Source organism: Camarhynchus parvulus, chromosome 7, assembly GCF_901933205.1.
Source record: "Camarhynchus parvulus chromosome 7, STF_HiC, whole genome shotgun sequence".
In the NCBI taxonomy this organism is placed as follows: domain Eukaryota; kingdom Metazoa; phylum Chordata; class Aves; order Passeriformes; family Thraupidae; genus Camarhynchus; species Camarhynchus parvulus.
The window spans coordinates 17,817,487-17,840,369 of record NC_044577.1 but is presented as its reverse complement, the minus strand read 5'-3'; the positions used below and the strand labels follow the sequence as shown (position 1 = coordinate 17,840,369).

The 22,883-nt window shown below is 40.5% G+C and overlaps 1 protein-coding gene across 1 annotated transcript in view; it reads left to right on the top strand.

Annotated features, from left to right (window-relative positions):
* METAP1D (methionyl aminopeptidase type 1D, mitochondrial) overlaps positions 1-21,266 on the top strand; it is a 42,818-nt gene extending 21,552 nt beyond the window's left edge. Inside the window, exons 3-10 of the mRNA XM_030952515.1 lie at positions 2,451-2,600; positions 5,941-6,089; positions 6,764-6,806; positions 10,539-10,702; positions 19,134-19,231; positions 19,826-19,873; positions 20,760-20,838; positions 20,974-21,266. Coding sequence (XP_030808375.1) covers positions 2,451-2,600; positions 5,941-6,089; positions 6,764-6,806; positions 10,539-10,702; positions 19,134-19,231; positions 19,826-19,873; positions 20,760-20,838; positions 20,974-21,052 — 810 coding nt within the window. The 3' untranslated portion in view covers positions 21,053-21,266. The remainder of the gene's footprint in view (positions 1-2,450; positions 2,601-5,940; positions 6,090-6,763; positions 6,807-10,538; positions 10,703-19,133; positions 19,232-19,825; positions 19,874-20,759; positions 20,839-20,973) is intronic.
* Positions 21,267-22,883: the final 1,617 nt, after the last annotated feature.

The following is a 22,883-nucleotide window of genomic DNA, read 5'->3' as shown; positions in this document are numbered from 1 at the left end:
TGTATTTGTTGTCCAACAGCTGGGGGTTGGATCACTGTCCTGTTGCTTGGTCTGGTATTTGAAATAGGAGAGCTGATGTCCAGCTGTCTTCCATGTTAAACACAGTGATGTATTTAGTTATGAGGGAGTTCAGACCTGGGGCTTGTTTAGTTATAGTAGAATAAATGTGAGTATTATAATCATCTGTCAACAATTCTGGGTCCAGATTCTTGTTTCAAACAACGGTAGACTGTCTTACCACAAGTCAGTAGGAATCATTCATGATCATCTAAGTCCCCTTCTGTATAAATCTCTAGCAAGCTAATTATAAAATGCTTATATTTTGCTGATGGTTTTATTATTTGGTTATGTCAGAAAAAGAACATACAATACCTGCTGGTAGCTGTCCCACAACCCTGCTGCATGTTTTAAACTTGTCTTTTTTGTGCCTGAGTGTTCTTATTCCTTGCAACGTATATTTTTGGTTTTATTTACTTAAAAGCCAAAAGAGACTTTTTGGTGCAAATGCAAATTTAACATGTGCTCCACTTCTTGTTTCCTTTTTTTCTATTTCTTTTTTCCCCTCTTTAATTACAGCATAGAGATTAACTGTTTAGTATCTTTCCTTTTGCCAAAAGAAACCAAAATACCCTTTCTAAACAGTGCTTCACAGGATGTGCATTAGTACATTATACAATTTTGTTTTGTATTTTAATATATATTTCTTATGCCAAATATAGGACATTTCCATGGGCCAGATGTACTAAAAAGTTGTTAGATAGGAAAAGAGATAAGAATGATGAAAGCAGGGCTCTTAGCCCTAAGAGCCTGTGGAAGCTCTGTGTGCAGGGAGAACATAGGGTTACATGTGCTATATATTTTCAAAAGCTTAAAATCATAGAATTTTAAAACTTTATTTTCTGTATTTAGATGCTTCTTTTAGGATAAAGAGGAAGAAATATATTGTCATAATGAAAAGTTGTCTTCCCAGATCAGAGTTTTCACACATCTAAAAATCAGGCCACATCCATGAACTCTGAAAAGTTGAGGGCAAAGTTTTTACTTTTATTCAGAGTATGGCAGAAATCACATTGAAATAACAGTGTTTTTAAAGATGTTGGTGTGAAACTGTCCACATGGACATTTGTATGTACTCTGCTTTGGTCTTCTCCCTTCACAGTTTTAGAGGTCAGTAGGATCATGTCTCAGTTAATAGGTGAGTGCCCTCCAAGGGGACAGCGAGGGTGATGCTGTGTGTGGAGTTGCTAATCTAACAAATGGCATTGTTTTGGTTGGCTTTTTTTGGACTAAGGCCCAAACTACTGCAATAGGATGTTGTTACAGTTGTTATGGCATTAATTTTAAAGAAATGGGATCTGCAATTCTGTTGACGCGTAGTTTGCTGAAGATAATTTCATCATTTTTATCAGATTGGACATAAAATACCTGTAACAGTAACAGTAGCCTTCCTATTTAAAATCCCAATAGAGTTCATCAGTTGCCTCACTCTTTGTTACTCCTACACTCTGTTGTTATATGGTTGTTTTGTGCACAGCCAAAATACCTACATTGTTTTCTGCCTGCCAGCTTGACTGTGTCCTTTGTGAAGTCAGTGCAAAACTCACCTTGTGGCCAGCATGGCAGAAAATCAGTCATGGGCAAAGGGATTCTTCCACAGCCAGTGAAAGAGCCCAGGACCCTCTGACAGAAAGTGCATTTCCAACTCGGTGGAAGACATTACTGTTCTTATTAGCTTTCATGTTTATAAATGTTGTTAAATTTATGCAGATTTAAAAAAAAATCAGATATTAAATTTCACCTCTTACAAGGGCTAAGAAGTTCTTGTGTGGAAAAATGAGGTTTATTACACTTCCCTTGACCGCAAATTGGAATACCTTTGTGTAATGTTGTAGATGGACAAATTTAGGCTCAGCATATGAACTAGATTAATGTGTAAAAGCCTCTAAATTAAATTCAGTTAAATCCTAAGGTTCTTATCAAAAAGCAGTCTCATGGATTTTTCAATAGGAGTTTTGTTTGAATGAGAAGCACAGGATTTGATCGGGTTTAATTTTGATACTAATTCTGTATGTTTGTCCCATCACTTCCAGTGTTTAGATGCCTTTTGTAGAAAATACCCCTCTTTGCAAAAGAAAATGAAGAGTTTTAAAGTCTTTCCCCCAGTTTCTTAACTTGAGACGGTCTGTGCTGGAAGTCAGCTGCAGTATCTGGGGTTTCAGCACTGGAAGGCTAACAGACTGTGTAAGTCAGTAGTAACAGGCAATGTTAAGTTCAAAAGGGCAGTGGAAGAAATACTGAGGCAGCCTTGAGGGTTTGCCCTGATGGCTTAGGAAGGTCGATACCACGACAGAAAGGGCAAGCTGCCATGAAGCAGGAGGCAATATCTGAGAAAATGATCCCATTGTCATGCTCAGTTTTCTGATCTTCATTTTCAATCCTTTTTCTCCAAGCACATAAAGAAGCCAGACTATGTGACGACAGGCGTTGTACCAGACTGGGGAGACGACATAGAAATTAAGAATGAAGATCAGATTCAAGGGCTTCGTCAAGCTTGTCAGTTGGCCCGTCATGTCCTGCTTCTGGCTGGAAAGGGCTTAAAGGTAACAATTACAGAGGTCCCATAACAGCTTGGGTGTTTTTTATACTTTCACTTCTTTGGGTTTTGTTCCTACCTTTTTGTTCTTTTAACTTTCCTATTATGTGCATCCAGCTTTAAGTTTGATCATGAAAAAATAAGGATTTATTAACTTTTTATTCAGTTCATGATATGCCTGTTTAATTATTTCTATACTTTGGACCTATGTAGCGCATAGTTACTGGCTCAGGTGTAATATCTGTGTTTGTCATCTCTTCTGATTGTGAAAAATCATGTGAGTTTCTCCTAAGGCACATGCTACATTTTTTCCTTTCATTTCATGGCCCATCTACCTCATATGTCATGTTTTCCAGCTCTGCATGTGTACAAGCCCACACTTGGTCTGCCTTCTCCATTCCCGTCCGTCCTTCAGCCCTCTCTGTGCTGTGGGATCCAGTGCCCCTCATATAGCTGCCACGGGGAAAAACAGCTGCCAAATTCTACACAATTTTCCAGAGTGCATTGATAGTAAAGCCTCATGATTTCCAGAAATGTTCCTACAGTATGCTTTTTAGGATACCTCCCAAGAAAAAATGTAGAGGGAGGAGTCTACTACCAGGTTTTGCAGATGAAGAAATGCTTTTTTAGCCTTGCCTTGGTATTTCATGTAATAGCATATTGGATAAGGTGAAATGGGTTGAGTAGCTATGAGATGCAGAGATAGATGGGGACTGTAGGTCAATGCCATTGACTTAAAAGGGGATTTTTCTTTCAGCTATCATCACTCTTTCACAAAGGTATAGTTCTGGAGCTGGAATAGCAAATAACAAAATTGCCTGAAGCTTTAATCTTACATAGCTTTGTGCATGTTTAACTTTTTAATGTTCAATTGTTTTTCAGCACAATAAAACTTACTCATTTAAAGTTAAAGGCATATACATTTTTCCAAAGGATCAGGGTGCAATGTGGGTTTTGAATGAGAGTAGTTTTTCACACATACTCTTTGGTTGTATTCATGTGTAAATACACATGTATGCAGTATGGTGTAGTTTATGATGCAGTTCATAATATGTGCTAAATCATACATAATAGCAAAATACTACCCATGCATAATGAATGCTTTGGAGCCAAAAGGTGTATAAGGTAATAATTACACAACCAGGACCTGTGTACTAGGGGAGAGCTGGTATTTGGAGTTGCAGTGCTAAAACCATGGCTCAGGTCAGTCACAGACTGGTGATGAGCTCTGTTTTACACAATTAAGTGTTTGTTCGAGACACCACTGACTGGGAGGATGCTCCAAAACCCTCCCTTATTGACAGTGAGCATCTTCTGCTTTCCAGCCTGACCACTGCCTGTGGTCAGTTTATGCCCATCTGTTCTTGTGCCAACACTGGTCTTTAATTTAAACAGCTTACTGCCTTTCTGTGAATCTTCCCCTTCATTCAAGAATGGAGCTGTGCACCAGACTGAACAAATCAAGCTCTTTTAGCCTAGTCTCATAAGCTAAATTCTACATTCCTATTTTACTTGAAGAGTTCCATCCCTCCACCTGTTCCTGTTATCTTGCTGAACCCACCTTGCTCACAGTCCTCCAAACTGGTATTTGCCTGTGCTTTAGCTGGTGGCAGTTAAGATCCCTCGATATAACAAAGGTGCATTATAATCCATGGATACAGAGAGATAGAGTTTGAACGTGGTTTTGATGTTGCCATTACCACCTGTGGCATTTCAAATTATGATACAGTATTATATATTATAGCTTTCCTGAGTTTGGGAATAAAACCACAGATTCTATGACATGAAAATATTTTATTCTATACCAGTGAATTGCCCTGTTCTGAGTAAGGGATTAGGGGCACAGCAGGTGCCACCCCTAACTTGCCCAGCTAGCAAAAGTATCTTTAAAAGTAAAGCACATGCTGTTAAAAGCAGGACTTTGCACAGAGTGTAAGCCATGCAGAGACCAGAGATCTGTCTGCTGAGTATCCACATGAAATTGCTTCAGCAGAGAAGCAGTAGACAGCAGCCAGTCAGGTACATAGCAGTTCAGTTTGTCTGTGGGCTAAAGATGAAGATGTTTGAGCAGAGGCAGGAGCAACAAACCTGTATTTATCCAAAGCCAATGGCTGTCCTGTCCAATCCAGAGAGCCTGCCAAGGCTGTGGCTGCAAAACAGGGGGCATGTGCACTAGCCCCAAATCCTGGTCTTGAACCCACATTCATTGCTCCTCACTTGCCCAACAATATTTCTGTGCTGAGCAAAATTCAGCTGAGTAAACAGAGCTGGTTTTATCCTCAGCACACCACACAAGCGCACTCTTGTATTGGCTGTGCATGGCCACGCAGAATTTCAATATGTAGCTGTGTCCTGCACCACAGCCTACCTGTATTCCACATGTTCCTTCAAAATCACAGCCACTGTGACGTTTCCTTCAGTGTGCTAAGAATGATACTGTATCTGTACAAAGTATGATTTTCAAAGGCTCGGAACTCATTCAAAGCAAAATCAGTTTACAGAGGAACCCCCAAAAGTACTTCTCAATTAGAAAGGTTTCCCTACCAAATTTCAGCTCTAATAATTCCAGAGGCAGAGCTGATCCAAAAGAAAAGCAAGAATAATATTATTTTAAGCATATGCACTTTGCACTCCATGGATACCCAGAAAATGGCTGACTGATTTATGAGAGGGGTTTTTTAATATGTAAAATCTTGTGGAAAAGATGAATCTAGAAAACATCAAGCATAAAAATGAAGATTTCTAAAAGTGATGGGTCAGTACTTGTAGGTTCATTATGATCATCCAGGATGTGGCAGCTTTAAGTAAAATATCCTTAAAATTTGCGTCTAAATATTTCGATGTTTTGTAAAATTTAACAATACCTGGAAAACAATTTCTTAGAAATGCTTAAATACATTTTGATTAATGTACTGGGCAATTACAAGACTTAATATCCTTTCTTTTACAAATAAAAGAGGAAAGTAATGTTGTGTTTTAAGGGACTGAAAGCATTGAAACAAGACATTTCTAGAGCAGCTGCTGAAACGATGACATGGGAAATTGGTGTCTTTGAGAAAGTAGATATGGAAAAAATAACAGAAAGGAAGTAGGCAGGATTTTAGGTTTTCTAGGAACCTTTGAGTGCTTATTTCTACTGCATGCTTTATTTAAAATCTCTTTTTCGAGGGGTTTTTCAGGAAAAAAAAGTCCATGTATCAATAAAGTGTATCCGACAATATAGTCTTGTATCAAAGCAGCATATTTGAAACACCCAATGTTTCATTGAAGCTTGGCTGCAATCACATTCAGTAAATATGAGAAACTCTCTTTGCTTTTTTAACAGGATGTTATGTTTGATATTTTAGGTTGGCATGACAACTGAAGAAGTAGATTCCATTGTTCATCATGAAATAATCAGACAGAATGCCTATCCATCACCTCTGGGCTATGGAGGTTTTCCAAAATCTGTTTGTACTTCTGTAAACAACGTGGTATGTCATGGTATTCCTGACAGGTATTTCCTCAATAATGTACATTTTACAACTAGAAATTAAAATGTTATACTGGAATTAATAAATTGTATTTAATATTGAATATACTTCAGCATAACTAAATATCGTACTTAAATGCATTGTAGATGCAGAACATGTTACCCTGTGATGCTTATAGCTGTTGCAGAAATATATGTGAAATGGGAAAAAATATATTATTCTGGTTTTCCAGACACTTAAAGAAAAATAGCATATTGCATTTTGAATTTTGTGTGTATGAGGGAAAAAAAACCAGTATTGTCTGATTTTTTGTTCATCCAGCAAAATAAGTATAGTCTAAGGAATAAATATATTTGAATTTATGTAGGATTTTTTATATTCTCAATACATTCAGCTACTCACAAAGTAAAATATGAACCCTAGTGAGAGAAAAAGAATAAATATAATGTTAGCTTTTTCAGGTGTTGATATGTTTTTCTGGTAGTTGTTTCTCATTATTTTATATTCAGCTACACTTGTTCTCTAAATAGTCAGAGCTGAACATTAAAAATGGTTATTCTGTTTGCTTCTGCCTTCCTCCATCACAAAATATCTACCCCTTGATTTTTTATGTATGTGTCATTAGGTGTTTATTCTTATATTCCCTTTGTTGGGAACTGTCTGTCACCATTATTTTTTTTTTCTGTTTATGTTTCAGTCGACCTCTTCAGGATGGAGATATTATCAACATTGATGTCACGGTGAGTAATTCATATAAAAAAATAGTCTTTGATCAACTTTAGAATCACTAGTAGCAACAGGAAGAATACTGGATTGGAGATGGGGGATGCACAGATGGATGTGCTGTTTACTTCTGAGCCAAGGCACAAGCAGCTGGTTTCCTTTTTTGTTTTTAACTGTGTGTTTATTCCAGCTAGACTCAGGCCTGACTTGAATTTAGGACTGGAATCAGATGCACTGAGATCAATGTTGGCCTAAGTGAAATGTCAACCCAATCCTGCTATGTGTCATGTTTTTGAGAAGGTGTAATTGTTATTGATCCACTGTGTAGTTAATGCAGAGCACCACAGTACTGGGCAGCAGCTGAAGATAGATATGTATGAGATGAGCTAACATGAAGAAAGCCAGCATTTTTCCTTCACTCTGCCAAGATTGATCTTCCTCTTCCTGCTGATTTTGAGTGGGGCCTGACATTATCTTACTCTGTCATTAGAGGCTGCATTGGCCTGGGTATGTCAGTCTATTTGGACAGCAACTCTTTTGCTAGCAGTGTTCCCTACATTTATTAAAATCCCCGAAGGTAGTGTTGTGTTCCATTTCTGTATAGAAGCCCTGAACCTTTTGAGCAGAAACAGAAATAGTGTGATATAACTGTGACTTAATATTTCCAGCGAATCATCAATTATAGCTATTTAAATAAACACAGGCTGGGTTTTCCTAGGAGCAAGAAAGCACAGGACCTGGAAACCTAATTCTCATTTCCTTTATGAAAAAAAAAATATTTGTGTCTTGCAGAAGTTTTTTTTATTTTTGCTGCGCATGTTTTTATTTTTCTGAAGTGCTGTTTATTGCTAGTGTGAAAAGAGATTTTTTTAATCCCTCCATTATTTTGCAATAATATGTCACATACAAGGGAGTAGAATCTCATAAAAACAAGGTTTTTAAATCGTTAAAGAACCTATTGGTAACTTGATACTATGTTCATACTGGCAGAGTGAAGAAATCTTCAGCAGACCTACCTCTGAGCATGAGATTCAAACTTTCTAAAATATTTTTTCTATTAAAATTAGGGTCAACGACCTTTTTCCCATTCTATACTCACACGTGATCCTGAACTGGATTTGGTTTGGCTTGGGGTTTTGATCTTTTTAGATTCTTTCCCATCTCCATATTTTCTAATCGTAGAATTCAGACTATCAGATTTACACAGTGCAATCTAGCATTTTTAAACTTTATTTTTGGCCTTCATTTTAACTTTGATGAACTGGTGTCACTTTGCTCAGTTTATTATACTAAATCAGCTTGCAACAACTAAGGATTTAAATCATATTTATTTGTATCTCCTTAAGGTTCATTTTACTTTTTGTTCAGTCTGTTGGGGTAATAATGATACCTTAGATTTAAAAGAAGTATAGACTCATATCACAGATACTTTCCATGATAAACTAAATGAAATATTTTTTATATTAAAATAGGGTGTATATCTTGTCCATTCTGCTTTACAAATGCCTGACTAAATGTTACTGGCCTTTTTGCAGACATATATTTATTTGTTTTTAATTTAATCTCAGAAAATAAATCTTGACATTTCTGTGAATATAAAGATTCCTGCAAGGATGGGAATTGCTGACTATCTTTGTAAGATTTTTTTTAATAATTTAAAACTAAACTGTGCTGTGTGTGATAATTGCTTAGTCCAAAACAGCTGAGGAAAAAATATTACTTTACAGCATTATTAACTGATCTTTTAGCTTATTTTTAATGAGCAAAACTGGGACATTTCACTGCTGGACAGAATAAAAATCAAAGTAAATATTGCACAACAAATTGTTTATAATTGTGTATAGGTTCTATAAAGTAATTAAATAATACTCAGGTTGTTAAGTGTAAATACCTAGCACTGTGTACAGATTATCTGAACAAAAAAATCCATTTTAGCACAATTAAGATGGTAGCATTTCATAGATGAAATACAAATTTTATAGGCTTGAAACATGTGGACTTGAAAATGTGTTTTAGTATAGAGACAATAGTGTTTTCCATTACTGGATCCTCAGCATAGTGCAATTTTCAGCCCATTGTTACAGGTTAATGTTTCCTACAACTTGGTTCTTTCACTGAATTTAAGGAAATAGTATGTTATATTTGCTGTGGTTGTAGTTTATTAACATCAGAAATATGTAATTGCAGCTGATGGGCTGCAGTAAATATTATTATTTGGTTTGTTGTTGGGTTTTTTTTGTTGTTGTTTGTTTAACTCTCCTGTGTTTTAAATCTGTGTTTGCTTTTCCAGGATGATGATGCTTAATGTTGGGGGTTTTTGTATTTTCTTTTCTAGAACTAAGAACAAACTAGTTTAGTCTAAATATGAACTATCTACTTTAAAACCTGCCCAATAGGCATTAAATAAAAAATAAAAATTATTTTGTGGTAGTCTGAACTGGCAGAGGAAGGGGTAGAGAAGACAATTGCAGCTGCTTTTTGCCAGAACAGTGGCAACACGGTTGGGCCCTTGCTGGCACTCACCTTTCTTTAAAATACCCCTTGCTTCTAATGGCCTGCATTTTCTTTATATCTCAGCTTGAAGACAAACCTGGCCTTGAGATAAACTGTCTGTATTGTGGGGTTTTTGGGGTTATGGTTTTTTTTTTTAGTTTGGAATCAACCAAAAAGAATGTGAGTCTGTCTTTCACAAGTAGCTTGCCAGTGGCAAAAGTTCAGTGGTTCAAGCTCGGTGAGTAATTAGTTGTAGAAGGATAGTTGCCCACTGTTTGGGGGAGAAAAAATGTTTTAGAAGATCAAAACTGTGCACCATTATAATTTGTCTTTTTGTAGGGAAATATGGCTTGGTCTTACAATTATGGGCCTGCCTGCCATGTGCAGAGCTGCAAACCCCATTTTAATGGTATGTTGCAGAGCTCCACAGTGCGTAGTCAGGATTTCTTGTGCTCAACAGAGAATTTCAAGAAGGCTAACATTTAAAACCTATGAAATTTCAAAAAAAACAAAAAGAAAAAAAACCAATTTGTAATTAATTCAACAGCATGTTCCATTTTCAGAACATGAAATTTTTCGGTGCCACAGCAGTACATTTATTCTCTCAAAATTCACCTCTGGAAATCAGAAGTAAAATCCAGTGTTAATGCCACATTGTAGTTTAAAAATGAGATTAAAGAAAACCTGCAACAGCTGACAGTGGATTTGGTCCTGGGGGTCACTGTGGCTGTTGGTAGCAGGGCATGGCTCTCACTCAGAGCTCCAAGGGGGGCTGCTGCCTGCAGACATTCACCTCCCTGCCAGCCACCAGCAGGTTCCCCCAGCGCTGTGGCTCAGGCCCTGCCCCTCGGGGTACAAGCAGGTCCCTGGCTGCAGGGGCCACCATGAGTGGGACCCAACAGCCCCCAGGGCCCACCTCAGCCCATCCACGGCCCCCACCCATCTTCTCCCAGTTATCCTCATGTCCTGTGGCTGAGCAGTGTCAATGCCTGCTGCACTGCCGGGCACTGATGCACAGCTTCTGCTTTTCTTGAATTTTTAATTGGCAGCAATGGCAACCCCTAGACACCTTGCAGTCTTTCAAGCTTTTTTTTTTCTTCTGCAATATTTTGCTTTTCCAGTCTTGCAAATATGACTTACCTGTCTATCTGTTGCAATTTATAGCTTGTTCCTAGAAAGAATGGATTTAATTAAGACAATTATTTGTTTCAGGATGCAGAATGGGAAAATGTCTTTGCATTTCTGTATATGTTTAGGTGTATTACAATGGCTACCATGGTGACACTTCTGAAACCTTTTTGGTGGGCAATGTGGATAAATCTGGTGAAAAGTTAGTGGAGGTTGCCAGGAAATGTAGAGATGAAGCAATTGCAGCTTGCAGACCAGGGGCTCCCTTCTCTGTAATTGGAAACACAATCAGGTAAGCCTTATATTGACAAGTAAAAGGAGGGCTGGCAAATGGGACAAAGGTTATTGGTGGTTTGGTATAAAGCTGATGACATGTTTTATGATTCAAAACCATCATTTCAGTCTGATATCAGTATGTGAACTGCCAAGCTATAATGTTGTTCCTTGGATAAGAGGTATTTTTTTAAAGTGAATTACACTAGGGTCAGCAAAGATAACTGTAGAAAAAGACAAAGATATTCATAAAGTAAATTTAAATTAACAGATGTAATTTGCAGTGGGCTTTTGTTTATTTTTGATTTGTGTGTAACACTACACCACATCTGTCTAACGGTGTAAGACAGTTAGAAACCATTGTTTTCATTGACTGTTACAAAGGAATTAGTCAACATAAATAAGCTCTTTGTTTAAAAACTACGAAAATATTTAACTCGAGAGCTTCTGATCTTACAAAGAGCAGTGCCTGCTAACGTCATAGGGAAAAAAGAGCTGACATTCAGAGATTTTTCCCTATTTTGCATCTCTTCTAGCCTTCACATAAATGCAGTCATGACTCTTTTGCTGATGGCTTTAAATAAAAATGCGTCTTCGTTTTTTAAAGGTACCTATGGATTATTTTAAAATGTTTGCCAAAAGAAAGAAATAGACATATATCATATACATTTCGTTAAGCAATACTTCTTCGGACTGCTAATGGTCCCAACAAGCTATTGAATTCATTCTGATTACTTAAAAGCTGCAAGGCTTAGTCACCTTGAAAGGATGCTGCTTTTTTTTTCCTTTGTAAATCTTCAAATACTTTAAGAAAAAAAGAGAACGGCAAAATATCAGTTAGATGTATTTATAGCTTTAAAAATATTGTAACAGAGTCTGAATCAAACTTTAGTAAAACCTCTTTGGGTTATATCTGAGAAGCTTTTATTGAAGACTTTGTATAAAATTGTGTTTTTGACAGTTTTAAATTATAGGCTAACTAGCCTGGAGAAAAAGGATAGTGTCTTTCTGTTCTTTCATAGGAAATGTTGAATCAGACCCCTACTGGGAAAAGAAATTTAATGCATATCTCACTATCTTACTGTCCATGAATATAATAGAAGTGAATTCAAAATGTAGTTTTATTTTTGCAAATGGGATGAGTCGATAGATGCACCTCATATTTTTGAACACCTAGGGTTCAACAAATTTACTGGTGGTGCTCTTGCATTTTAACAAAATTTATTCTTGAGTAGAAGGGGGCACAGAACACTGGATTCTTATTCAAGCATTCTATCGAGCTCTGCATTCATGGCTGTGTCTAAAGGGCATGTCAGCCTTTGATTCTCTCTGAGAGGTAATTATCCTTTTCCTGTCACGGAACAACAAATGATAGCTAACTACAGAGGCACATTTGCAGTAGTCACATTCATCAACTGCAGAAAAAAAATTCAATTTAATTGTGCAACACAGCTGCACATAGGCTTTTTGAGCATTTCTGTTGTTCTCCCTGTCTTGCTATTCCTCCCTCCAGATCTATTTTTTAAACTTTTTTTTCTGGTTATTTTTTCCCCCTTTTTTGTCTCTTCTTCCATTTTTACTCTCTGTACTTTCTTGTTAAAGTAATTTTCTTTTGTGGCTCTCATTCTTTTTTCCCCATTGAAGGCTATGAATGTAGAAAATTATCACAATTACTCATATAATTGAGCCTCTTTGTAGCAAGTGCAACTCCAGTAGCCTTTCTCCATCATGAAAATGGTTTCATTATAGGGTTTTTCATATTCTCTGACACCATCTACACAGAGGAACAGGCGTGCAGATGAGATGTACTAGGAACAGGGTAGATCAGTAAGGTCACAGTAGGAATAATTAGCTCTGCTATGGAAAGAGCATCTAGGCCTTTTACTGCTACATAAATGTACTGTCCATGGCTTTTAGTCACAAAAAAACTTACTAACAAATGGAGCTCCCGCCTACTACTTTGAAAAAAAGATTTGTATCAACACTACAATTTTCCATCATTAAGACTAATAACACAGAGCCTAGTATACATCAAGGGGAATAAAAAGAAAAATCTCACATTCAAGTGGCGGCTGGGTGCTGACCTTTGTTCCCTTTTTTTGTGTTCAACTTAACTCTTTACAAAAAAGAGCCACACGCCACACCAACACGCAGGTGAACTCCAGCTAGTGCTAGCAAAGCACGGCATTCAGTTGGAAAATCTGATAAATCTCCATGCAGGATAATGCATTTCATTACAGATTCACTACATTAATTCTAGCTGTTTTTAAAAAAAAAAAAAGGAAGAAGAAGAAAAATAACAGATTTGAATGTGACATTGGATTTTTGCTGTGTTGTTGCAGAGGTCAGTTTCCTTGCAAAATATAAATATATAGTCAGTGTCCCCTTTACAAAGCAGATTAATTGAAGCTAGTAGCATGCAAAACTGCATATGAAATAGCAGGTCATTAACTTTATTTCTCAAGATTTTATCGTGTTGGCGATTTAAATGTGCTGATTTGTTTAGAACTACTTTAACACTCCCTCTGCTGAAAGCTCACCTTGGCTTGGTGAAGCTGTGTGTTTCAGATTATTTGTCATTTGACATTTGCTTACAGACAGACACATAATACATATATATATATTAAAAAATATATATATATATAAATCTCAAATTTCACAAGAGTTAGATATTATAAATGCCTGAGAACAAGTACCTAGAAGCTGAAAACATTTAGGTCCATCATAATGGAAATGTGTCTAGATTTCTTTCATCAGTTTTTCTGTAAAGGTGCTCCAGTCATATCCAGAAATCATCTTATGCACAAATAATGAGAATATTTCCTTTCTACAGTAGGTTTCAGAAGAATTATATCTAGGAGTAAGTTTGCAGTCAATATTCTAACATAGTCTTTGTCATGGGAGCTCAATAGCTGACACTGAGTGTTTCATTGATAGCAGTTCGTTCTTCCATTGGCTTCAAGTTGCAAATAAAAGATTGCATGGATTCCTGAGTTACTTTGCTTAGAAAAAATTGGGTCATTGCTAACCTCTTTCTACTGGAAGGCATATCAAAACTATTGGTCAGTTCCAGTGTAAATGGAATTGGTCCCTATGGTCCATTTTCTTCTACCATTTCTGACATTTTCAGACAAAAATTTATCTAGTTTGAAATTTGCTTTTTAGGCAGTGAGGCTAAGTGCATGAAAGTGTTATGAGTGTAGAGAGCTAAAGAACTTAAAAGTGATGTCATTAAATAAACCAAATTTCAACTCCTACAAAAAATAGTAGTGATGAAAGTATTAATAAATGGTTTAAAATGTTTAACTAGTAAGTATATGTTTTGATCTTAATTTAGAACAATATAAAGCAGATTTTTAAAAAAACTGTTTCTATCAGATTATGCACATTTAAACAATAAGTGGCTCAGGCAAAATAAGTCATTTTAATGTCATCTGTGATAGATTTTCCTTGACAGCTACTGTAAATTACAATTACACTGCTTCTCTCTGCACTTGAAAGTAAGCATTGCAATAAATTATCTTTTATTTCAATCCATCATGTCTGCTTTCAGAAACAGAGAACCTCAAATAAAAGTTCAACACTATTGTAAGAAAAATACAGTAATTTGTGTTCCAGTTTGAAACTAAAATGTACCTTTCTTTCAAAAAACAATTGTTGGCTTTCAAAAATATTACTAATTATACCTCAACATTTATTGTCATTATAGGGAATCCCTGAACCTGTGCATTCCCTCAGTCTAGGATTACTATTTCAGAAAAAAACCCCACTCGAATATTTTCCCTGTAGAATTTTGTAATTTCTCAAATTAAGTACTATGGTACTATTCAAAATAAGGGCTTTTATCACAAATAAATATAGTTTAGGATGAAACTGGTTTCAATACTTTTTAAAAAAATAACAAGTATGCCATTCAGTGAGCATTTTGCTACAAATATAGCTAAGGCAAACATGATTACTTCTAATTAAAAAAAAATCAGATCCCTACATAAGAGCACAATTATCATGGGGCTGTTACCAGTTTCAGTGTTTCTCAAGTATATTCTCTGCCAAGAAGTGTAAGACAAATTTGTTTAACAACTTCAGCCATTCATGTCATGCTGCTCTGCAGGACTGTTTTGGATAAGGTTTCATCCCTGGTAAGAGAAGCTGGCACTGTGGGAGAAGCATCCCTAGCTGAGGATCAGTTCACCAGGATGCTTATCCTTGGCAGCAAAGCAGTCTGTGCCATCTTGTCCAATCAGTCAAATTCTTTCTTCCCTTGTGCCACCACAGAGCCCAGAGAAGCAGTATCTATCAATGCTGAAAATGGGATTGTTTCACTTTTTTTTTATTTCAGTGAATGCTAAGAATACTATACCAGACCTACCCTGAGGAAAAAGTGACAAAATTTGATAAAAAAAGGAAAATGCTCCTCTAGGTGCACCTAGAAGGTATCTGGACAGGACAGCTTCCTAAGGAAATTCTTTCAACCTGATTTTCCCTTTTAACAGAAGGGATTTATCACCCAAGAGCTCCTTTGAGGGGAAGCTTGAGTGTAGGGGAAAGCTTTCTAGAGAGTCAGTCCTGCCTGTTCCTCCTTTGTAGGAATTTCCCTGTTAGGCTGCTGTCAGGACAGCAATGCATGTCTCCACACTTATCCCTCCTTTCAGACAATTAGCTGTTGTCTGGCAACATGGGAAGAGGATGCTCAGATGGCAACTGACACCTATCTCTACTGTCTCCACTCTCTGAAGCACGACACCACCCTATGACAGGCTCTGACAATGGCTTCGGGAGGATAGCTTGGCCCTCAGTGATGTTCCTTTACCAGCTGGGTCACTGCTGATCCATGCCAGTGCCAGACACTGGGCCTGCCTTTGCCATCAGCAAAAGAAAAGCAGCACTGCAGCTCTCTTGAGTCCTCAGCCACTGGGCTAGAACACATGGCAGCGAAACATAAAATCAAGTACTGGACTCACTAAATAATTATGCTTTTAATCCTGCCCAATTCACCTCTGCCCAAATATGAAACAAAGATCAATATGTGTGATAATAAATGTTGTCAATGGGTATTTTTAACAGTGATTATTCTGAAGAAACTTTTTTTTTCTCTTGATGCCGTCTTGTGAGGTGTACCTCTGCTGCCCAAGCATTTGCTCTGGAGATGATTTGCTGGGATGTACCCCAGCCAAGGGGAACTGGCACATCCTTTCCCACAGCAGATGCCAGGCAGCCCAGCTCAGCCATGCCAACCTCTGCCTGCTGCCTTCACTGCTTTCCCACTTGCAGTCAGGGCTCCTCCAGCTGTCTAAGCTTACACTGTCTGTCTGCAAGAAGCGTCTGATGAAGCTGAGGCTGCAATCTTCTAAGATTGTCTCACGGGAAAGCTGCAAAGAAAGGCCACCACTGACAGGTCCTGAGCTGGGCAGTGAGACAAAATGTTGAGCTGCTGTCAGCAAATGGTAAATGTGTGCAAAAATGCTCCACTCTCTGGCATCTTGATTTTTTAATCAGATTCCACAGCCTGGGAATCCTGGAGACTGGAGAGGCTAACCAAGACCAGTAGTTCAATTCACTCTTCGCAGAGCTGTCTCAAAGTTACAGCCAACATGTACATTTACAGGATTACCTTTGCAAGTTGTAGCTAGGATTAGCAGCCTTGTTTTGTTATGAAAGCTGGATGTTTTACTGTAACTCCACAAGGATGTAAGACTTCACCAGGATTTATTAAATACTCCAAAGTAAAGCTAGTAGTTGTGGAGAGAAATGCCTGAAGTGCATGCAAATACTAAATCCAGATTGAAAATGGCTGAATTTCCTACCTGCAGCTTATTTTCTGTGTGTTACTACAGATCTGTTGACCGTGTTACATTTTAAGCAGAGAATACCAAGGCTCTGTCTGTAAACAAGTGGGAAGAAGGAGGGGCACAGTGTCTGTCAGTGTAGATGTCAAAGCCCTGTGAGCTCTGGCATCCCCTCTTTGATCACAGACAGTAACCACTGAAGTACTGACGCTAACAGAGTTGTTTTCAAGCTGTTTGGCAAGAAAGTGGTAGAATTCACCACTGAGATGCATATGAATCATTACTTTGACTGCACGAGGACAGGATACTATTGTAACACTGCCTTCTGTGTGCCCCAGTGCTTGTGTGCTTGGTGCCCAACACACAGGTCCTGCTGCTACTGCCACCCTCCTTGGCAGCAGCTGAATGCTCAGGCTGGAGCTTCCCCTGCTCACTGCAAAGTATGTAGCCATGGTGCTCAGAAGAATACATGCACAGAGAGAAACCATTTCTGGTTTGCTACAGAACATGGATTTTTCTGGAAGAAAAAATCCAGTAGTAATACAAAAAATGTCCATGCTCTGTTAGTGGTCAGGGATGCCATGTAAGGACACCAGCAAAGCTGAACAGTTAGTGTGATTGTTTATGATTTTGCTAAAAGACTGGCAGAAGAAGATGAAAGAAATCCTTATCACATGTTGCATGAATGGCTTCTCCCATCTCTCCTTGGAGAATCACTTCACTCATATGAGAATCATGATCTGCATTGCTCTGGGCTTGGTCACTGGAGATCTTGGATTTTGTGTATGTTTCTGAGGAATCTAGCTTTCTAACACATCACCATTCCCTGTACTTCTTGCTTGACCTTCAGCGTCATTACAGCCAGCACGCCAAGTTTCTCACCCAGATATGGGAACATGATAGAAAGGCAGGGGAGAAAGTATTTTCCATCTCTAGTAGGACTTCCCATTGCATAATCCTTCTTTTTTTTTTTCAAAATAATTAATTTATAAAGTTTATGTATATATAAATTATTTATAAAGCCTGGACTTTGAGTGCAAACAAATTAAGCCCCAATTTCTAGCTTTATCAGTAATCCTCTTTGCCAGTACTTTGGAGTTTGGGGGTACCTAAACCCGAAATTTCTATTCTTCTCCAGAGCTAATGAAGAAATATGATGAGTCTTTTTATCAGAGCAATAAAAGGGTAGAAAGTAATATACAAATCCTGTTAAAACATGTTCTGAAGTCTGAACACTGCAGCATTAACCAACTCTACTCTCTCATTGCCATTTAACTGTGGTGGAGCAGCATGTCCCTCAATTGAGTGGCATTAAATTCTGGGACGATGACCCATGGGCACTGGAGCCAGCACTGCAGAGTCTGTGGAGCCTGGTGTGCAAAGGTGATTACTTTGTACAGCAAGCTGAGGCCACTTTGCACCTGAATAAAAGCTACCCCATGGGGATTAACAGGCTTTAATTTCTGCAACAGCTTTACCTTTAGTTGAGTTTTCTAACTTTTCCAGCTTTCCACCAGTAGTGAACCTGTGAGAGAGCATTTCCTAAGACATAAATACAGACAAACCTGAAGTTCTTCAGTGCCTACCTTCGTTCAAAGAAGCAAATGAAGCTTTTAATGTTATAGGCGAAATCTCTTCAGGCTAAGTGTGTTCCTGTCTTGCTCCTGTTTGATTTTAGAAATAGGATGGGGGTGACATGCAGGGACAAGGGTAACTTTCTTGTCACTTCTACTCCATCTCCAGATCTTGGTGAATCTCTGCATTTTTCTGGTTTGGAAACAGGCCTCTTGGCTGAGCTGCCTTAAATCACTGTGTCCACCACTGCTTGAGTACAGGGTGACCCTGAAAGTGAAGCCTGCAGACATGGGGTGGGCCAGCAGCCAGAGCATACCCTATGTATCTCCAAGTCCTCCAGTTTTGGGGAACTGGATAGGAATTTGCTTTCTTACCATGGGTAGGGATCAATGCTCAACCGTGGTCCTGCAGGCAGTTCTCAGAGATGCTTCTCCCTGAGTCAGGCCATGAAAGGCAGGCCAGATCTCTCAGGCAGAACTGAAATACTCTAATTGTTATGATTTGGTTTTGCCTCTGTGGCAATAGATTCATTAGAAATACGTTGTTATTTAGCATACATCTATTTGCTGAACTTTCAATAGGTTTTTATACTAAATCTTTGAAGTATTATGGAAGTGAAGTAGTAGGGCTCCTAACTCTCCCTGTTGGCAGCAGGAGCCTCCTCTGCAGGAAACCCAGTGCAGGCCCCTGGGTATGCAGCCCAGCACAGACTCTGCACTTCCAGAGAACTCAGCAGAGGCTGTGGTTTGGTACAGTGCTGAGGCCTCGGCTGCCCAACTTGCCAACTTCAGCTGTGCCATCTTAAAATGAGTTCTCAGTGTGCTTGTGGAAAAGGTTACCCCTCCATTGAGCAGGGAGACAGCACACTGCTGTTTTACTTAGCAGGGCTGGCACAGGAGCTACCAGCCTCTGTTGGCAGGCATGTTAACTCTGAAACCTAACGATGGCTCAGCCATGCTCCCTTCAATGCCTGTCTTTCGCAACAGTGGTGACCCAGGGTCGGTAGCAACACGGTAGCAGGGGCTGGGGCCGTCTAGCGGAGCTGGTGGTGGAGGCACGCACCCTGACAGGTCCTCTTTGCCCCCGCAGCTCCCTGGCATGGCAAGGTGGCTTCCAAGTCTGCCCCTTCTTCGTCGGCCACGGCATCGGGTCGTACTTTCACGGGCACCCCGAGGTGTGGCACCACGGTAAGCGGCCCCCGCCCGCCGGGCCCGTCTTCCCCCGAGCAATGAGAGGGCTCCGGGGAGGGGGAGAGGGCGGGCGGTAAAGCGAGCAGAGCCCCACACACACCCACCCACCCACCCCCACGCACGCTGCCGGTCCGGCGGGGCGGGGGATTGCCGGTGGGCAGATTAAATCTCTGGGAAGCTGGAGGCATCCCCGGCCTCGTTTTCTGAGGGTCGCGTGGGTATTTATGAGGACGAGTCGCTGGTTCGCGGAGCGCCGCGCACCGCCTGCCCCGCCCGCTCCGGGCGGCAGCCGCCCTGTCCCGCGCCTCCGCATCCCGCCCGAGCCACGCCGGCGAAGTTTGTCACGGGGCAAGGAAAAATTCCTGCTAAAACGTTAAAGCTCCCGGCCTGGACGGAGCCGCCGTCGGGGTGGTCTCGCTGCGGCCGGGGTGGGATCGCTTTCGGCGGGAGCTCTGGCTCATAACGGGGCTCGGGTGCACGGTACCTGCGAGCTAAAAAGGGGTTTAAACAAAGGGCTTGGTTTCGTTCTCTTAAAAAAAAAAAAAAAAGACCCAAGATGCCTAAACGCGGTGGTTTTTTTTTCTTTTGTAGCCAATGACAGTGATTTGTTAATGGAAGAGGGAATGGCGTTCACAATAGGTTAGTAACTCTCTGCCATGGTTTTCTGTTAAAAAGCACACACGGAGCAGCCCAGATCTGTAGCATTTCTTTATTGGGATATAGAAATAACCGTGCAGACAGGGGGACGTCGGTGAGATTGACCTCTTAGGAAACAGATTAAAATATCATTTTTAAAAATGCATTAGAAACTATTTGGATTAAATCATTTTCAAAATACAAGATCTAAATAATGAAATGGTAATTATAAATTTTGCTAATACTTGACTCCTATTTTTGGCAAGGCAGAGACTCTGCCAACACACTTAATTTGAGGAGGGTGAGAAGGAGGCGATTGTGTCCCCGAAGCCGAGCAGCCCGGTGGCACTTTGTCATTCGCTGCCTTCCCGAGCTGCTGTTGGGTTTGGGGACTGCGGCGGCGGTAACAACCAGCCGGAGCTTCGCTCCGCAGCCTGATCGTGCTCACTTCCAGTCGTGGAGAACTGCTGGGGGAAAAGCCTTCGTTCTCACTGTGTGGCTAACTGGCACGGCAATTAGAAGGAAATAAGAAAATTGTTGTTTTGCTGATTTAATGAACATTTTAAGCCTGTTTTAAAAATTCAAATATTTAAAACTATCTGTTGTTTATAAATGTGGTTGGTGCTTTGGTTATTATCCACACGGTCTTAATTAAAGCTTTATTAAAATTCCATGCTTTTACAAAAGAGGAATGGGCAACTTCCTACCTTGCTATTTTGTCTTCCTTTTTAGTTCACATTTTAGTGTGTCAAGAGAATGCCAGCCCAGGGAGATGGGACCTGTGTGGATGGGGAGCTACCTGCTGAGATACCCCCCTGTTCTTGATTGTTTCACAATCCACACAGGAGTGCAACTAACTTTAGAATACATTTTGTTTTTCTTGATGCAGAGCCAATAATAATGGAAGGATCCCCTGAATTTAAGATTCTGGAGGACAAATGGACTGCGATTTCTGTAGACAATAAAAGGTGCCTGATTTTATTTTTTGGTATTTCCTAAGACATGGAACTCATCACTGACAAAACCCAAAAAACCCAAACAGATGAGTTTCCAGGCACGGTGAATGTGTTTTCCCCCTCATAACTGCTAAATGTGAATTTCAGATCGGCACAATTTGAACATACCCTGGTGATTACCTCAGAGGGAGCAGAAATCCTCACTAAACTGGTGGAAGAAGCCTAAAGATGGAGCAAGGAGTGGAGAGACTTGCTGTACTTCTGGAATTTCAAGTTTCACTTGGGACAGAGAAGAGGTTTCTGTAATTTCTGAGGGGAATGGCTGTTGCATAATTCACTCCAGGGGACAGAAAAAGCAATTTGAGGGGTTGGCTCTGGACATTTCTGTGTATTACCTGGTGAGTATTTAATAAAAGTCTAGGATTTTTGTGACCCTTGGAGCAGCCAAGCACAGTCTGCAAGTGGCAAAGGGTTTGGGTTATTTGGGGTTAGGTGCAGAAAGTGGTGCCCCTCTCTTCCAAATCCTATGTGGCACAAATAGATATCAGATGATACAGTCTTTAGACAGTTGAGAGGACAGAAAAACATAGCATTTTCCCTTTATGGCTGAGGTGTGGAGTCAATTTGTCTTCATTGCGATTAACACAGTGCTGTTTCCCATGCTCTGACTTCTACTAGGATGGAAAAAAGTTTCCTGAGAGTGTCAGGCAGAGGGAGCAGACTCTTCCCAGCATCATCCCCAGCAGCAATCCTCTGCTTCTTGCCTCTTTTTACACAGCACAAAAAGTGATTAAAAATGAGATGCAAAGCACACCACTCTGGGGATCAATAATTGCCCTGCTTGAAAAATTAGCCAGTTTGGGGTAATCACTGCTCTGTGGTGCCCATGTTAGTTAAGGGAGAGGCACTCTACAGTTTAAGCATTTTATGGAGGCAGAGGAATTTGCAGTCTGGAAGATGAGTCCTGACTCCTGCCCAGAGTTTGGAACCGATGGACCTCATGAGCTGCGGTGTCACAGCCCTGTGCTCTCTGCAGTCCTGTCCTGGGCCTGCCAGGTGTGCAGGGCTTGATTTGCAATTTAGCCAGTTGCTGACCGCCCTGTGGGACCAAACAAGTCTGGCATTGGTATTTGGAGGCTACCAGAGCAGGACCTGGGCCTGTGAAACATGGAGTAGCCTTGGAGATAATTAAAGGACTTCCAGAAGTTCCCCAGGCCCACGGCAACAGTGGTGCTGTTTGGTACAAACAACTTGGCCCTCATTGCAGGCAGATGGGGTCGCATGCTGAGGGCTGGCCAGTTGCACATTTAGGCAACCAGAGTGGCTCAGCACTGGCTCCCTCAGTGGTCCTGGGCCGAAGTAAGCTGCTTTCTTACAGCTTTACTCTGCTGTTTACTTTCATTCAAGTACAGTGAGCTCTCAGCTCTAATAGTTTCTAACAGCAGCTTTTCAAAAAGCAAGGACCCCCCTCCCTGAATACGCCTAACACCGCGGGGCAGCCACTCAGCTTCATCCTCCCGAGAGGAGCTTGGAAGGCCATAAAACCTGCAAAACAAACGATGCAGCCAAGTTTACAAATACGCAGAGATTAAACAGTGCGAAGGACAGTCGGCATTGCCTGGAGGGGCATGTATTTTGTTCCCTTATGTTCCATCGCCCAGCCGCGCTGCCCCTTCTGAGGGGCACTGCGGGCAGCAGGGTGTCCGGCGCATCCCAGAGGCTCACCAGAGGTGCCTCCCGTGGATTTTGGCCACGCCGGGAGCCCCTGGATAGCACCGCAGGTGCCATGTTTCTCACCATCGTCTGCCCTTTGCCTCTTGTCCTGCTCTTACCGCGGCGTGGGATGAGGCGGGAACGGGGCAACCGGGAGCGAGGAACCCCCCACAGCCCGTCGTTGGGGCACTGCCGGCAGCTCCTGGTAACCACTGCGCCCTGAAGTCCCGCCGGTAACTCTGGTGGGACTGCCGAGTTTTACCCCGCTGCGGAGCGCTGGCGGCCAGGCGGAGGCATCGATAGCGCACCTTTGTAATCCTAATTACGAACGAGACTGAAGAGAT